This window comes from Papio anubis, chromosome 14, assembly GCF_008728515.1.
Source record: "Papio anubis isolate 15944 chromosome 14, Panubis1.0, whole genome shotgun sequence".
NCBI classification, from domain to species: domain Eukaryota; kingdom Metazoa; phylum Chordata; class Mammalia; order Primates; family Cercopithecidae; genus Papio; species Papio anubis.
In genome coordinates this window covers 88,518,408-88,537,485 of record NC_044989.1, presented here as the reverse complement: position 1 = coordinate 88,537,485, position 19,078 = coordinate 88,518,408, and the positions used below count along the sequence as shown (strand labels likewise).

General features: G+C 37.6%; 2 gene segments (V, D, J or C); one reads left to right on the top strand and one right to left on the bottom strand.

Moving 5' to 3' along the window:
• LOC103877257 overlaps positions 1 to 19,078 on the top strand; it is an 856,781-nt gene that overhangs the window by 700,602 nt on the left and 137,101 nt on the right.
• Positions 17,256 to 18,027, bottom strand: LOC110741140. The segment is given in 2 exon segments: positions 17,256 to 17,659; positions 17,854 to 18,015. Coding segments are annotated over 2 exon segments (438 nt in total).

The following is a 19,078-nucleotide window of genomic DNA, read 5'->3' as shown; positions in this document are numbered from 1 at the left end:
ACTTTGCCCTACCTTACTGGTGTTTTATCTTCTCTGAATGAAACCAGTGTGAATCTTCTGTGAAAATATCTCTGAGGATGTCTAGGTTCCAGATTACACACTGGGATTTTAGTAGAGTCATTTGAGGAGACCACAGTGATTGGGAAGTTGGCTAAACCACAGTTTAGCCACTTCCAGGGAAAGAGAAGGAACATCTGGTGGAGTTTGGGGTTTTCCCATGGACATTATATAGATATTCCTTAGCAAATTCATACCACAGAGCTAATACAGCTCACACCCTGCCCAGTAGAACTTCCCTTGCTAAGAGGTCAAATTAAGCCTGTGTGCACACAAACAAATAGATAATGTCCTGAACCAGTGTTCACACCACTTCAGAAAAAGAACCGAGAAGCTTCCCTGTCCTGTATCACTTATACAAGAGGAAGGCCCCTAGGGACTTACAAGCCAAGGACCTCCTACCCTGCTAATTTGCCTACTTCTTCCTCAATAACCACAAAATGCTCAGAATTGCTTTTAAAGGGTGTTCATTTTAAGAAGAGGTACGTTTAGCCTGTGACAGGGCTCAGCTAACATAATGGATTTTCAGGCTCAAATTTTCATCTTCCTTCTGCTCAGTGTCACAGGTAAGAAAGAGGGAGCTCTAAACTCAGGATTATATTTTGCATGGGAGTTTGAATCTAAAACAGGCTTTTCATTTTTTTCTTTTAAAATTAAGTCTTATAGTACTTTTACATATTGCATGGTATAAGGACATTCTATTTTTGTTCACATTTATACATTTTCATCCATTCTATATAATCCTAGTGTCCAATGGAGAAATTGTGCTGACCCAGTCTCCAACATCCATGGCTGTCTCCCAAGGAGAAAGAGTCACCATCTCCTGCACGGCCAGCTCAAGTGTAAGCACCAGCTACTTGCACTGGTACCAACAGAAGCCAGGATTCCCTCCAAGGCTTCTTGTCTATAGAACATCAAGTCTGGCTTCTGGAGTCCCAGCCAGGTTCAGTGGCAGCGGTTCTGGGACCTCTTACACGCTCACAATCAGCAGCATGGAGGCTGAAGATGCTGCAAACTATTACTGTCAGCAGGGGAATAGCATTCCACCCACAGTGTTAGAGACTGGAACAAAAACCCTCTTCCTCACGGCCCATCTGCTTCCCCCTCTGAGACTGTGGGGGTCATGGTCCCTGCTTCTTGCTTCACGGTGGCCTCTAGTGAAGTCTGGGTGGGATTAGTTGACTGCTGATGATGGTTGACCAGTAGAAGAAAGTAAAAGAAACAAGGTCAAGGGGACAAATAAACCCTGAAAGGGCTCCAGTTTGGTGGCAGCTGGTGTAACAAAGGCAAAAATACAGGTATATTGCAATTCTTTTCTCAGTAGAGCATTAATCTTTAGGTAAGTTGTTTCTTAAGATGTGGCTGCATAAACAGGAGAAGGAGGATAAAACTAGCAGTAGAACTTCTCTCCAATCAAGAAAATATGATTATAGGCAGCAAGCACACAGTCCTGGATCCTTTGGGTCATTTGGTTGAAATAATATGTTACTTTGTATTAAGCACTGCTGATATAAAACCCAACCTTCTTCTATAGTGAATGGTAATATTTAAATTATTTTTGGAATAAACGATAAAATTCTAATCCCTGTGAGGTTTAACAGGGTTACCCAAAAAGGGGACTATGGTGTTATGAAATGTCCAAACTGATAAATTTCTTACAGTATTGTGCCCATTCTCTTGTTCCTATTTTCTTTCTTCAGATGATAAATCCTATTGATAGCAGATAGGGCAGCATTCCTTGACTGTTGACCCTTTAATGTGGTATAATTAAGACCTGGCAGTCCCTAATGTCTTCTCTAGTCATGCAGGTAGGATACAAGTGTCCTCTCTGAACATTGTTCATCCTCCCTGGGAATGAGATGCCTGGGTCTAAGAGAAATCTTTCAGAAAGCATGTGATTTAGACAGCTTTAAAAATCACTGTAGGTGAAAAAATTATATGCGATAGACAGAGGACCTAGGAGCAAAGAAAAGTAGAAAGACAGTAAAAGAATTTTTTTAAAAAGAGAATTAAAAAAGAAACAATTATAAATGGCATAGCACCATTATTGGGTTAATAATATGTAACAATCAGCCCCTCAAAAACCTAAAATGCCTGGTGTGCAGCATTTACCGATTTCCATAAATGCAGTTACATTTTGACATACTACTTTCAGTAATTGATATAACAAGACAGAAAACCATTAGGTATATCAAAAATGTAACAGAGTATACCAACCAACCTGAACTAACTGCTCATGAACAGTATCCCCCAACATGAAAGAATATACATATTTTTCAAGTATACATAGAACATTCACCAAAATAACACATAACCTGTGCTGTGCCATAAAATAAGAATGAGTAACAATGTACCAAGAAAGAATTGTGAAAATTTCTTTAAAAATCTGAACAGACCAATAATTAGTAAGAAGATTCAATCAGTAGTCATAAACATCCCAATAAAGAAGAGAAAAGGACCTGATGGCTTTACTATTGAATTCTACCAAACATTTAAAGAAGAATTAATGCCAATTACTCTCAAGATTTCCAAATAATTGAAGAAGAGGAGACACTTCCAAACTTATTTTATGACATCAGCATCCCTTATTCCAAAGCTAGATAAGAACACTACAAGAAAAGGCAATTACAGACCAATATTACTGATAAACCTGGATGCAAAAAATCTTAGCAAATTACTAGAAAACTGAATTCATCAGCATGTTAAGAGGATTATTCACCACAATTAAAAGGAATTTATCCCTTGGATGCAAGGATAGTTCAACATACACAGGTAAATAAAATCTGATACGCCCCTATAACAGAGTGAAAGAGGAAAAAAATCACATGAGCATCTCAATAGATGCAAAAGCACATTTGATTACATTTAACATTTTTAATGATTAAAAATTCTCAACAAACTAAGTATAGAAAGAATGTACCTCCACATAAAGGCCATATATGACAATCCCACAACTAACATTGCACCCAATGGTGAAAAGCTAAAAGCTTTTCTTCTAAGAACAGGAATAATACAAGAGTGTTCACTCTAACCACTTCTGTTAATATAGTACTGGAAAGTCCTAGTCAGAGCAATTAGGCAAGAAAAGGAAATTAAAGGCATTCAAATCAAAGAGAAAGAAGTTAAATTGTCTCTGCTTACAGACAGCATGATCTTATATGTAGAAAACCTGAAAGAGTTCATCAATAACTCAAGATGGATTAAAGACTTGTATTAGTTCGTTTTTACACTGCTGATAAAGACATAGCTGAGACTGGGCAATTTATAAAAAAAAAAAGAAAAAGAAGTTTAATTAGACTTACAGTTCCACATGGCTGGGGAAGATCTCACAATCATGGCAGAAGGCAAGGAGGAGCAAGTCACCTCTTACATGGATGGCAGCAGGCAAAGAGAGAACTTGTGCAGGCAAATTCTCATTTTTTAAAACCATCAGATCTCATGAGACTCATTCACTATCATGAGAACAACTCAGGAAAGACCCAACCCTATAATTCAATCGCCTCCCACCGAGTTCCTCCCATGACATGTGGGAATTGTGGGAGTTACAATTCAAGATGAGATTTGGGTGGGGACACATAAAACCAAACCATATCAAGAGTTAAATGTAAAACCCCAAACTATAAAAACGCTAGAAGAAAATCTAGGCAATACCATTCAGGACATAAGCACAGGCAAATATTTCATGACAAAAGCATCAAAAACAATTGAAATAAAAGCAAAAATAGACACATGTGACTTAATTAAACTAAAGAGCAAAATAAACTATCATCAGAGTGAACAGACAAGTACAGAATGGGAGAAAATGTTTGTACTCTATCCAACTGACAAAGGTCTAATATCCAGAATCTACCAGGAATTTAAACAAACTTACAAGAATAAAACCAAACAACTCTATTAAAAAGTGGACAAATGACATGAACAGACACTTCTCAAAATATATGTGACCAAAAAAATATGAACAAAAAGCTCAACATCACTGATCATTAGATAAATACAAATCAAAACCCCAATGAGGTACTATCTCATGCCAGTCAGAATGGCAATTATTAAAAACTCAAGAAACAGTGGACACTGGTGAAGCTGTGGAGAAATAGAAACACTTTTAAACTATTGGTGGGAATATAAATTAGTTCAACCATTGTGGAAGACAGTGTGACAATTCCTGGAAGACCTAGAACCAGAAATACCATTTGGCCCAGCAATCCAATTACTGGGTATATACCCAAAGGAATATAAATCATCCTATTACAAAGATACATGCTCATGTATGTTCATTGCAGCACTATTCATAATAGCAAAGACATGGAATCAACCCAAATGCCCATCAACGATAGACTGGATAAAGAAAATGTGGTTCATATACCATGGAATATTATGCAGCCATAAAAATTAATGAGATCATGTCCTTTGCAGGGACATGGATGGAACTGGAAGCCATTGTCTTCAGCAAACTAACACAGGAACAGAAAACCAAACATCTCATGTCCTCACTCATAAGTGGGAGCTGAACAATGAGAACCCATGGACACAGGCAGGGGAACAACACACACTAGGGGATGGGGAAGAACATAATGATAAATAGCTTATGTACATAGGGTTTAATATCTAGGTGATGGGTTGATAGGTGCAGCAAACCACCGTGGCACACGTTTACCTATGTAGCAAGCCTGCACATCCTGTACATCTGTACATATATCCTGGAACTTAAAACAAAATATTTTTTTTAACTCATCAAAAAATATTAGAACTAATAAATAAATTAAATATAGTTTCAGGACAGAAAATAAAAAAGTTTCTTTTTTTTTTTTTTTTTTTTTTTTTTTTTTTTTTTTTTTTTGAGACGGAGTCTCGCGCTGTCGCCCAGGCTGGAGTGCAGTGGCGCGATCTTGGCTCACTGCAAGCTCCGCCTCCCGGGTTCACGCCATTCTCCTGCCTCAGCCTCCTGAGTAGCTGGGACTACAGGCGCCCGCCACCGCGCCCGGCTAATTTTTTGTATTTTTTTTTTTAGTAGAGACGGGGTTTCACTGTGGTCTCGATCTCCTGACCTTGTGATCCGCCCGCTTTTACAATAACAATAAACAATCTGAAAAATAAATTAAGAAAATGATTCCATTTACAGACTTAAGTGAATAAAAAGGTAAGCAAGAGACAGAGACAAATGCAAAAAAATACTGGTTCTCTCTATCTATTATGTATAGTTTTGTAAATACAGATACAGATGTTAGTTCAGGCTGCTATATCAGATTACTATAAACTTGGGGATGGAAGGGGTTAAACAGCAGAAATTTATTTCAGTTCTGGAAGCTGAGAAGTTCAAGATCAAGGTGCCAGCCAATCTGGTCTATGGTGAAGCCCCACTTCCGGGTTTGTAGAGGGCCTTCTCCTTGCATCCTCATGTAGCTGAGAGCAGAGAGCTAGCTAGCCCTCTGGTCTCTTGGCTTCTTCTTACAAAGACATTAATTCCATTCATGAGGGCTTTACCCTAACAGTCTAATTACCTGCCAAGGCTCAATCTTGATCAATATATTGGAATTAAGATTTCAACATATGAATTTTGGCAGAGCACAAACATTCGGTCTGTCTTGATCAATGGATAGATGGATGGATGATAGGCAGATACATGCTGATATATATCATGCATATGTTATATATATTTTTTCATACATATCAATTCAACTAAATCAGAAAATGCATTAGCAAATGGGCAGACCTGGACAGAAATTTTAACCCAGAGGATGGTCAAATGCCTTACAAGCATATATAATCCCGCAAACACAGATCATAATTATGGAGTGATATCACTACACATGTAGAAGGAAGGCTTAAATTAAAAAGTTTTACAATACCAAGTATTGGTGGAGATGTAGAACAATAGAAACCATCATACATTGCTGGTAGAAAGGTACATTTGTATACCCTGTTTGGAAATCAAAAGGATTATCCACTACAGTTTGATATACCAGCAACAATATATTTTACTTTATATTCCAGCAAGTGTGTTCGAAGATTGCTAACATGTTACATATCCTTTCTAAAGTTTGGGACATAAGACATATATAACTTTTATCATTTCTTCTATACACACACACACACACACGCACACAAATATGAGTATGTATGTGTGTTTATGGAGATAGATTAGACAGACAATAGATAGATGGACAGATAGATCAACTGATAGAGAGATAGATAGATGATGTTTTTATAATGCTGCTGTGGTAACAGTGTGAGAGACCCAGGGAATGTCCAAGAAGTGTACACAGTTACCCACATAAATAACCTTGTCTCTGCCAGCTGCTTCAATAGGTTCATCCTATCATAAACCACTGAGGGTTGTGTATATGGTGCAAGCTAGTGACTCAGTAAGAAACTAGCACACAGGCAAGGGATAGAGCATCTATATAAAAAGAAATAATCAGGATTTATATATTCTCATACAATGGAAATTCACTTTTATGTCACTATGAGCCTAAAGTACATGGAAGCATAGAGAAAGGGATTATAATGTAATATTTCCTGGACAGAATTTTTACTAAAACCTAGAGTTTCAATCTTAGAGACTTGATAAGAATTTGCAAAACTCAATAGTTTTATTTTTAGCTAAATACTTAATAGTCTTGCTCACATTCTGACCACTTTCTGTATTCACCATTTTTGAGACTAAATGTATTATTTATTATTCTTATTGATGTCTGCTCCAGACATTAAGGGGAGAGATCACATTAGTCAAGAAAGAAGCATAACTGAGGACTAAAAGCTGATAAACACAAATGTTTCTGTTCACTCTTATAGGGTAGTCACTAATATTGACATCACCTTAATATTCTGTTGACCATATTTATCAGTGTATGTCCTTGGAAGTGGAAAAACAATTATAGCAGAAAAGAGCTGTAAGAGAAAAAATGAGATTCCAGAATCAGATTATTTGATGTCTGCTCTTACAGAAACTGGGGGAAATCTCTGAAATTGAGCCTTCCAAAGAACTTAACATATGAAATCATGTTTTTGATTATCATTCATCTACCCTGCCCTCCAGGGTTCCAGCCCAGTTTAATGACAGTAAATCTAAGACAGAAATTGCTCTTAACTATGAGCTCATCATTGTGCATATTATTACTGGGTGCAATGGCCTTTGTTGGTCTTCACCATGCAATAACCACAAAGTCCTCATTTCTATGATCCAATTATTTCCTTCCTTGGTAATATTATTTCAGCCACTCCTTATTTGTTGGCTATTAAATACTAACCTGAGAAGTCAGTTAAGTTTGCAGAGTTAGGGATAATTCCAGATAAATCTTAATATTTCCTTAGGAAACAATCCTACGTGAGGTTTCTTTAGGTAGCGGCTATAGTAGAACAACAGCATGAAGGCTAGCATAATCTGGGAATAATGAGGTCAAAACGTGAAGACTCCTTTGCTGGTGCTGTTTTCCCACAGGTTTCAAAAGAGTGATTCTAAATAGCAAATGCTCAATTAAAAAGAATCACCTGAACACTAAAGAGTGAAGATAAAAAGATATGTGTTTCCTCAAGTATTGTGATTTGTCAAATTTAATTTCCTCAACCTCTACACAGTTTTCAGGTTTTTGGAAAATTATGTGGGATTTCAGGTAAGATTTGAGCAGTGGCATGAAGGGGATAAACCAACACTTGTCCAAAGACATAAAGGATATCTCTTTAAATTTAGAATTATAGAACTGAATTGTGTTAAAAGAACAAGTATCTCAAAAGAACAGGTTTCTTAAAAAAAGAAATGAGACATCTTACTGATCAATATAAGTAAGAAAAAAAAGGAAAATAAAAGAAAGATAAATACTTGAAATCTGAGGCGAACCTGACTAGTAAGAGTCTGCACCCAGGTTACATGTCGCTCTCAATCACTTGCTTTTCTCCATCACTGGAGGGAGGACTGAGGAGGACTGATGAGCACTCAGTGGGTTAGGGAAGAGTCACAATGACTGTGTGGATGAGGGTGAGAATGTTTATAGGAAGGGACAGTGTCCTTTAATGCTACTATGTGGAATCTAAGCTAGATGCATTTTGGTCTTTGGAGGTGGAAATGATGAGTGTGGCAAAAGACAGGGAGTTGGCCATGAGAACTTGGAAGTGAAATTGTTGGCACAGCTGGACAATGTGAGGAAGGCTGTCCTGGTTTTTGTCATATCAAGTGTTTCAGGCACAGCATGGGGGGCAGCAGAAACTACAGAAACAAAAAGAAAAAGGAAGTGAGTCGCATGGGCATGGAGAAGCTTTATAAACACCAAATGGTCACCCAGTTCCACATTCTGAATATTTTCAGCAGCAGCTGAGGCAATCCCACTGAGAGCATTTGGAGGTTTTTGTAACAGGGTGCATCACTGTGAGAGGGAAATTATCATGTTGTAGACAGAAGTAATATGCAGCATCCTCAGATTCTACATTATTAATTGTGAGAGTAAAATCTGTTCCATACCCGCTGCCACTGAATCGAGGCGGGATTCCAGAAACGAGAGTAGTAGCATCTTTAATAATGAGTTTAGGAGCTTCTCCTGGTTCCAGTTGGTACCAGTTCATATCATCATCAATGTCTTGGCTGGCTTTGCAGGAGATGGTGACTTTGTCTCCTGGAGTTGCTGACACGAATGCCGCAGACTGTGTGAGTATCGTTTCTGCCCTGGCATCTGATTATGGAGCAAAGTAAAACACATAAATCAAATGCATCATATTTGGAGAGAATGAGGAAAATCAATTCCTTATGAAAATAAAATATTTTTGTGGAGATGCAGGGGACTTAATGGCACAGAGGAGATGAAGTGTGTCTCTTACCAGAGATCCAAAGGAGGAGGAAGCTGAGGAGGTGAACCTGGGATCCCATAACCTTGGCCCTGACCTGCAGGTGGTAGTCAGTTTCCTAATCAGTTTGACAGCATAGATTTTATGGCCACAAACATATTACAGGGTTATATAAGGGAGAAATATGCAAATTATGTGGTACATGATGGTGATATAGGGAGTGTTTAAATGGCAGCGTGTGCGAGACCTAACCCATGAGCTGTGCATAGTTTTAGCTTCACAGCTGTGCACACTCAGAAGGTTAAAATTGACGTAACCTCTTGGGTGTCCTTTTATCATCTTTCTTTTTCTTTGCTTTTCTGCAACAAGACTCATTATTCTGCAGACTTCAGTGCTACCTCTTCTGTGGTTCTGACACTCAGTAACCTACCACTGGTAGACGCCCTGGCAATATTCCTGGCATTGCCAACAATTGCCTTTCTTTGAGCCCTACATCAAGCATCCTGTTCTGTTCCCTGTGATGAAACTCAGGGTCAGAGAGGCTGCACTTTTACAATGCACACTTGGTTCCCTGATTACTGAGCCCTACTTTTCTTTGGCATTAGTGCACTTGTTAGTTCTACTAAACTATAATTTCATAATATCCTGAGAGTCGTTTTCATGTATTAAAATTTGTATTTTGACTACAGTGTATTAATTGCTTTTCAATGGAACCTGGTTGTCATAAAATGATTTTCTTTCTATACCATAAATGCACATTTTTAAACACTATAAGCAGACTTTGAAAATGGAACTCTGAAAATTAAGGCATATCTTAGCGTAAAAGAGATAAAGAGTGAGAATTTAGATTAGTATAATCAGTTTGAGTGGGAAGTGATGTTACTCTCCTGGGTTTTTTTTTTTTTTAATAATAAAATTCTGTTTTTCCCATTTCATTCTTCTAGAAGGCAAAGGGAATCATGGAGGTGGAGGATTCTTGCTAATGAAACAAAAAGCATTCTGGGAAGTTTCCAAACTTCAACATTGCTGGTATCTGATATGTATTACTGGAGAACAGAACCAACTACATAATTTGTGAGCTCCAGTGCAAAATAAAAATGCAGGGCTGCTTCTTAAAACAGGAAGAGAATTTTCTTTAAAATATTTTTTTAACTTTGAAAATATAATAGTAACATGAATAACAAGACAAGCTTTCATATAATTCAAAATGTCTGCTTATGCATTCTATCATATCACTGGATCCTCCACTACAAGGAAAAAATAATTTTTAAATTGTTTTTCTCACTAATAATTGATTAATTTGAATCTTCATATGAGAATAATGTGCTTTGCTATCAAATATAACAATATTTAAACTTAGTTTTTACTTCTAAGACTGTGGAAATTTGCTTTGCATTATTACAGCAATTTTCAAATGTGGAGATTCTAAACTCTTGGGAGAATTATAATAACTCCTTGATATGTTTTATTACAATGTTTATGAGTATGAATTTATTTTTTAATGATTTACTCACACTGTCTACTGCCTAAGCATTAGTAGTTCCTGTTTTAATACTCGGGCCGAAGAGTTAAAATTAATTATACTTTAATTTAATTTCAATTTATTAAGCCACATAATTATATAATAACAGTAATACATAGAATTTTGATTAATAGCTACTATTAACAGAGCATAGCTTATGTTCCCAGGGCCCGTACCAAAGGCACAGTATCTGCTCTATCCTTCCTATCATGTCTGTGAGATATTTTTAATCACCCCTAAAGGATCACCTGGTTGATACATTAAATAGCTTTCCTAAGTTCAAACATTAGCTAAAAGAAAAGTAAGAGTTTAGACCTTAGTTCGCCTAATCCCAAAGTTCTTGGTATATAGTCTGTCTACAGTGATGCATGGTTGTCCTCAGATTCATCTATGTGTTACTTTCTCATGTTCATCTTTTTGGTGTGATTTCACACATTTGTAACATTGTGCTGCAGTCTCCCTCATCTTTCATAATGTCTATAAAAGAGAGAATCACAGGCAACTGTAAACTGGCCAACTGTCTATGCTGTTAAACTAAAGCTAGTTCTAAAGCCTTTTATTCTGTATGACTCCCACCCAGCCGCCTGGGTGCTCAGCTACTCACTTTAAGATGGAGACACTCTCGGCATGTTTCATTAAATGAGAGGCCTGGTAAGCAGGGGTTCCTCTAACAGCTGGAACACAGAACCCTTTTCCTGGTATGAACCTAACTCTGGAAACGTTCAGTCGAAGATTGATCACAACTGTCAGGACAGTTTCCAAATTAAAGGAACTTTTGAATTTAGATTTCAGTGGAACAATGTAAATAAAGAAATTAAATAACGCTACAGCCATACCTGCTATATTTGAGAATAATAATGTGTAATCTAAAGAGGAAAATGTCATAATAAAGTAAAAATAGAAAAGGATTTATAAAGAAAATTTAGCTAAAACTGCCTGTAGGAAGAATAAGATGTGAGATCAACATAGAAGACACTTTTTAAGACTCATTATTGGGGTTTGTTCTGATGAAGAAGCTTAAAGGAATAAGAAATATGGGTTGAAACAGAGGAAGTGAGAGCAAGATAGAGGGAGAGAGAAAGAGAGATTGCAAGTGGAGGGCCCATGAGGGAAGCCGCCTTATACGCTACAAGAATATAAATTACTGCCCTCTTTTTGGATGGGAGGGTCTATAGCAGTTGTGCCATTCCTGTCTCACTATTATTTGCAGGTCCTCAGATTTAAAAGAACAGGACTCAAGGAACAGCGTTCAAAGAACCATGGACAAGAGAACTCATTCACAACAGAACTTGATTTAAATAACGGTATCTTGGACTTTAACCTGACACTCATGGAATAACACTTGGGATTTGGGGGTGAGAATTAGTGTATTTTACATATGGGTAGAAGGTGGATTGTTTTAGCAAAGGTGAACATAAATGATTATATTTACGAGAAGATTGTAAGAAGATCTCTCATTCTACATGTTCCTCTAACAGTGTGATCTATTAGATCTATTAGTAGATAAACTGTGACACTGTTAACTGTTAACTCCAGGAAATGAATTTTAAACTTTACATTTTACTGTTTATAGATATCAGTGCTAAATGAATCATTGACTTAAATATGAAAGTGAAAAGAATAAAGTTTCTAGAAAGTGTCATAGAAACATCTTTAATGACCTAAACATAGCCAAAGATTTTCTTAAAAAGATATAGAACACACCAAACACAATGGAAAAGAATAACAAGTTAGACGTCACTAGCATGATTTCTTTTTTGTATTAAACAAATAAATAGAGTTACCTTTTTACAAATACATATTGAAGAAATAAACTTCCCAGAGGAAAGCCAAATTATAAAAAAGAAAGATTTAGAAAGTAATTACCTTGGTGGGGAGATGTAGGTGTATGGGATTATAAAGATGTTCAGATCAGATATAAGTTACTGTCAAGGTTCTAACTTGCATTTTGTGTAGTAGGTTCACATGAGTTTATTACATTGTTATATACAAACATATTAATAAATGAGTGCCTGAATAAATAACTAAGAAAGAGCCATGGAAGGACAAATGAAAGTGCATTATGAACCAAAAATTATAGTTAAGTAATTATGATCATGTGTCATTCTTATTTTCTATTAATTATTACAGACAACAACTGTGGTAATAATTAGTTATTTATTCAAGCACTCATTCATTAATATGTTTATATGTAACAATGTAATAAACTCATGTGAACCGACTACACAAAATGCAAGTTAGAACCATGACAGTAACTTATATCTGATCTGAACATCTTCATAATTATTACTGACTACAACTGTAATAATTAATAGCAAATAAGAATGACAAATGCTGATAATTAAGCTGGTTGCAGTGCTGTTCACCTGCAGGCCCAGCTACTCAGGAGTTGAAGTACGAGGATCACTTGAGCCCAGGGGTACAAGTCCAGATTGAGGAACACAGCAAAACCCTATCTCAAAGGAAAGAAAAAAGAAAAATGGTACAAAGATAGTATAAAAACAAAAGAAAGAGAGAGGGAAAGATGACAATAAAAATAAGCAATGAAAAAATCTTATGCAGAATCCAGAAGAAAAATTCTGCAGTGTTTTCACATAATCAATAGAATTGAAGAATGACTATCATAATCCCACAAGAAAATCGAACAAAAATGTGCAATACAAAAGTGTAAATGTAAGTCTAGGTCTATGAACTCTGCTGGTGAATGAGAAAAATACAACCTAAATTCACTATTTTAAAAAATAACCAATATTTAAGGCAATAGCAGCTGGACTTAGCACTATGAAGGAGCACATCTGCAACGTGAAAGTCACACTAGAGCACTGCTCCCTCTTCACATTCTAGAAGTATGATGAGATTGTATAATAAAGCGAGAGGGTGAAATGGATTTAAAAAAAACGAAAAACAAAAACAAACAAAAAAAAACAGTGTAGAGAGCCAAACCTAAGAATTAAACATTTTTAGAGCTATAGCAGAATTATTTGAATAAAAACAATACAAAAATATATAATTTAAGGTAATATTTCTGAGTCTGCTAAGAACTGACTATAAATTGAACGGATTCACTCAATCCTAGGACTAAGTCTATTACAAGAAAAAGCATACAAATAATTTGTAACATTTTTAAAAATCATGATCAAATAAAAAGCCAAAACATCTAAAAGTTTTTTTCCTCAAGACATAACATTTAGGTTTAATTTGGCGTTCTACTCTGGTGTTGTAATGATATCTACAAAATCATAAACTTTTGAGAGAAAAAAGTTTACGACCCAAGCATGTGATAGTGACCTAAGGAATGATGAATATGACATAAATTTGCAGTTATGAAGCTAGGCAGAAATTATAGTGCCCATAAAAATTTAAAAAATAGAAAATCTTGGAAGGTTGATTTCAATTGTTCAAGAGTAGAAATAATACAGTTGAGAGTTAAGAAGATAAACTGTGATTTGTGATTTTAAAGGCTGTTGATGAGGATAGAAATCACTGAAACTAAGAACTTAATCTAAGTAGCTTGAAACTTTGTTTATAACTATTCATTGCATTTGAACAATTCCTCAAATACAGGGTATGTAATACAACAGAATTTAGTATACAATAATCTATGTATAAAAATGATGTTATTACTCATGTAAAAACAGGGAGCAGAATTGGGGGTTGGGGTCAAAGAAACCAAGTTTTGCTGTCATACTAAATTAATATAAGGAGAAACGTAATGACTTTCTTCCCTTAACTTTACAAATACTAACTGTAGATTTATGTAGACTTAAGATAAAAGAAAAATTTGTATAATTTTCTCCATGATGATATGTAAAGGAAATATAACATGCAGAAAGTATTTAGAGAGAAAAATACAGAAGACACGAAAAAGCATCAGGCATAAAAACAAGTTCTAAAAAACAGATTATAAAAGTAACATCAACACATCACAATTCCACACTGTTGTGAGGAGTCCTGGAGTAACACCTTATCCCTCAGTGGAATCAGATCTATCTTCAACCAGTGGAGATGAATCCTAAGCGCTATAGAAAGAAAGAAAGAAAGAAAGAAAGAAAGAAAGAAAGAAAGAAAGAAAGAAAGAAAGAAAGAAAGAAAGAAAGAAAGACAAACAGAAAGAAAGAAAGAAAGAAAGAAAGAAAGAAAGAAAGAAAGAAAGAAAGAAAGAAAGAAAGAGAGAGAGAAAGAAAGAAGGAAAGAAGAAAGAAAGAAAAAGAAAGAGAGAGAGAGACAGAGAGAAGGAAGGAAGGAAGGAGGAAGGAAGGAAGGAAGGAAGGAAGGAAGGAAGGAAGGAAGGAAGGAAGGAAGGAAGGAAGGAAGGAAGGAAGGAAGGAAGGAAGGAAGGGAGAAAGAAAAGAAAAGAAAAAAAGAAAAGAAAAAACTTAGAGCTTTCTTTCTTTTTTTTTAATTTACGTTTAGAGGCAGGGTCTCTAGCTCTGTCACCCAAGCTGGAGGACAGTGGTGCAATCATTGCTCACTGCAGCTTCAAACTCCGGGGCTCAAGGGATCCTCCCACCTCAGCCACGGGGGTAGTTGGGACTACAGGCGCACAACCACGCCCAGCTAATCATCTAATTGACTTGTGTTCTGGCAGGATCAACCCCTCTCTGTTCTTCCAATGATACAATTATTTTCAGTCAGCAGAACACTGAATGGAAATAACTATTCAACTGCTGGTTGGCACTGGGGCTCCTCCCCGTTTGTCACTATTACAAATAATACTATAAGCATTATTGCCCATGTGTTCCGCTGCACACCTGTATGTGCTTCTGAGTGGAAAGGATGGATCACAGGAGATTTATATATTCAGTGTGAGTTCTCCAGCTTAGTGCCACTTGAAAATTCCCATGAAGGTGTGGCCTGCCCCTCCACACCTGTGGGCGTTTCTCATTAGGTGGAACGAGAGACTTGAGAAAAGAAATGAGACATAAAGACAAAGTATAGAGAAAGAAAAAGTGGGCCCAGGGGACCGGCGCTCAGCATACAGAGGACCCATGTGGCACCAGTCTCTGAGTTCCCTCAGTATTTATTGATGATTATCTTTACCATCTTTAAGAAAAAGGGAAGTGGCAGGACAATAGGGTCACAGCAGGGAGAAGGTCAACAGAAAAACATATGAATAAAGATCTCTGTGACATGAATAAGTTTAAGGAAAAGTGCCTTGATGTGCATATGCAAGCATCTCCATAAACATTTTCAGTGCATAAAGAGCAGCATTGCCGCTAGCACATCCCACCTCCAACCCTAAGGCGGTTTTTTCCTATCTCAGTAAAGAGAACATACAATATCGGGTTTTACACTGAGAGGTTCCATTGCCCAGGGACGGGCAGGAGACAGATGCCTTTATCTCATCTGCCAAGAGGCCTTCTTTCCTCTTTTACTAATCCTCCTTAGCACAGACCCTTCACGGGTGTCAGGCTGGGGGACGATCAGGTCTTTCCCTTCCCACGAGGCCATATTTCAGACTATTACATGGGGAGAAACCTTGGACAATACCTAGCTTTCCTAGGCAGAGGTCCCGGCGGCTTTCTGCAGTGTTTGTGTCCCTGGGTACTTGAGATTAAGAAAATGGTGATGACTTTTAACCAGCATGCTGCCTTCAGGTATTTGTTTAACAAAGCACACCCTGCACAGCCCCAAATCCATTAACCTCGAGTCACCACAGTACATGTCTCTTGCAAGGACAGGGTTGGGGGTAGGGTCACAGATTAACAGCATCTCGAATACAGAACAAAATGGAGTCTCTTATGTCTACTTCTTTCTATATAGACACAGTAACAGTCTGATCTCTCTGTCTTTTCCCCACATTCCCAGACTCAAAGTCTGAGTGTTCCAGATGCTCCACTCCTTATGCCGTGTTTAGCACGGTTTGTCTTATTAGTATGTAGTCATCTTATGATTTGGCAGTAGTTTGCTTGCTGTGATCGTCACTCTCTGGTGATTTGTGATGCTGAGGACCTATTATATCCTAGCTGAACATTCATGTATATAATTGACCTAGATCTTTTCTGTAAAGAGGTACATACGGTTTCTGCAGCATCATCTTTGGAATTAAAAAGTAAACAGTATATGGGTGGGTTTACCGCTGAACATTCTCTTCTGTTCCACAGGACAATGTGGCTGAACTTACACCAGCTGCACATTCCTGGCATGGAGCACTGTAAACTTTATTCCAGTGCTTCTTCAGGATTGCTGTGCTTGTTCTATGCTCTTCACATTCCCATAAAAAATTTAAAATCGGCTTATACTTTTCCATTACAAAATTATCTTAGAATTTTGATTTCAATTATGATGAATTAACGTATCAATTTGTGAAGACTTAACATCCATATAAAACTAAAACTTTCAATCCTTGGACATAATATACTCCTCTATTTCCTTAGGTTTTCTTCTATTTCATTGAATGTTATTCTAGATATTTCAGTGTAGAAATTTTACACTTTTTTATTCTTTCCTAAATATTTAATGTTTTTATGCAATCACAAATGATACTTCATCATTTTTCATCATGTGTTACAGTTAGATAGAAACCAAATTGATATTTCTGTATTGAACCTGAATCCAATGACTTGCTATTTCCCTTATTAACCCTAATACTTTCTCTGTATATTCTTTTGAATTTTCTCTGCACACAATTCTTTAATTTGCCAATTGTGATGGTTTTAACTCTTTCATTTTAATGCCTGTTCTTTGCTGTTGTTGTTGTTGTTGTCTTATTGCACTGGGCGTGACCAGGTATATCTTTAAAAACATTCACTCATATAAGTCTGATCCAATACCATTGGAAGTGAAATGGTTCCTGAAACTGCCTGTGTAACAGTCTGAGAAAAACTCTGGAAATCAGAGCCCAAATCTCAGCAAGGAGTTACTCTTTAGAACCCTGAAATTTCCAAATAGAGGCAGAAATGCTGAAGCTGAGCAGCCACTATGGCAGCTGCCTGTAAAGGAAACAGCTGGTGTAAGAAAAACACACTGATGGTCTCCTGGAGGTTTTTGTCTCATGTTGAATCACTGTGGGGTACCCGCTGTTATACTGATAGCAGTGATAAACTCCAACATCTTCAGGCTCCAGGCTGCTGATGGTGAGGGTGAACTCTGTCCCAGACCCGCTGCCACTGAACCTGTCTGGGATGCCAGTGGCCCTGCTGGACGCACTGTGGATGAGGAGCCTGGGAGCCTGCCCAGGTTTCTGCTGGTACCAGGCTAAGTAGTTGCTAACACTCTGACTGGCCCTGCAGGAGAGAGTGGCTCTTTCCCCTGGAGACAAAGACAGGGTGGCTGGAGACTGTGTCAATATAACTTGTCCGGTGGTACCTGAGATTGGAATAAAATGGAAAAGTCACTCATGCAATCTAGATCAAACCCAGTGTCTTCCCAGTATATCCAGGACCATTGATCTACATTGAGCTTTAATTCTTGTGCTTATTGAGCAGAGGTGCCAGGTCCTAGGACCCCATGACATTGAAAGAGTTTCACCAACATGCAGAACCATCCCATGTTCCCCTCACCTGGGAGCCAGAGTAGCAGAAGGCAGAGAAGCTGAGCTGGGGCTTCCATGGTTCCTTCTGGGTACTAACCTAGCAGCTCTTCCTCGAGCTCCGATCCTGGCATTAATACGACAGCAGGGCAGCTGGGAGGGAAATGCAAAGCAGCTGGGGCAAGTGCTGGGCTTCCAGCTGCGGAGACCACCTGCCTCCTCTTCTCTGAACTGAGCAGCCCCCGCCCAGGTGGTCAGGCTAGGAAAGACCATTGGCTCAGCCTGAGGGTAAAACTCCTCCCCTGTGGTCAAAAAATTTAATCCCTGTGTCTTCTCACCATACCATTTACCTAGACTCAACTAGGTGGTGTTTAGTACAACCATATTGAGAGGTCCCGTCTCTCTTTCCGACACCAAAACATTCAGACATCTCCTTCGGTGCTTGGTTGAAACAGACAAAATAAGGAGTTGCCCAGAAATTTATATTTCAAATTATTCTTTCCTTTACTACCTGGCTTTTTTTTTTTTTTTTTTTTTTTTCCTGAGCTCTCTGAAGCCACCTCATTTCTCATTCTCTGTAAGAATTAGCAAAGAGCAACACCCAATTAGGCCCAGCACTATGGGTACAAAGACAACCACAATTGTGCCAATTGTGTCAAAGGCAGAATACTTATGACATAAAAGCACTAGAAACAGTAGAGGCCTGTGCTGTGCTGTGTGATTGTGGTGGTGGTGGTTGTTGTTGTGGAAGACAGTGAGAGTAAAAGCACCTGGAAGATTTACAAGCTCTGCTCTTCTTCATACCCATAGCTCCCTCTAGAGACAGAGAAATGATGGTCCAGACACCTCTAGAGAAGTAAATATACATATTTAAGGTGTACAACTTCAATACACACATACATTGTGAAACGATTACCACAATCAAGCCAGTTTACATATCCCTTACTTAGAGAAGTCTTGTTAGCTCTATCTGGATTTTTTTTTTCCTAAGTGTTGCTTTGAGTAACATGCCAGGTAAGATTGCAGTGTAGAGGAAAAGACTATCATAACAGAAAGTAGTCACAGTTGTGAACATAGAAAGCTGGTGGATTTCTTAAATTTGGTTAGGTGCCACACTTTTATGATGATGGAGAGAGAGATATTACACTAGGCTCGCTCCTGGAAGAATTACTAGGCTAGTTTAAACTGAAATGATTATGCTTTCCTTCTTAAATAGATTTTCTTATTCAAACCCACTTTATATCTATTAATCATTT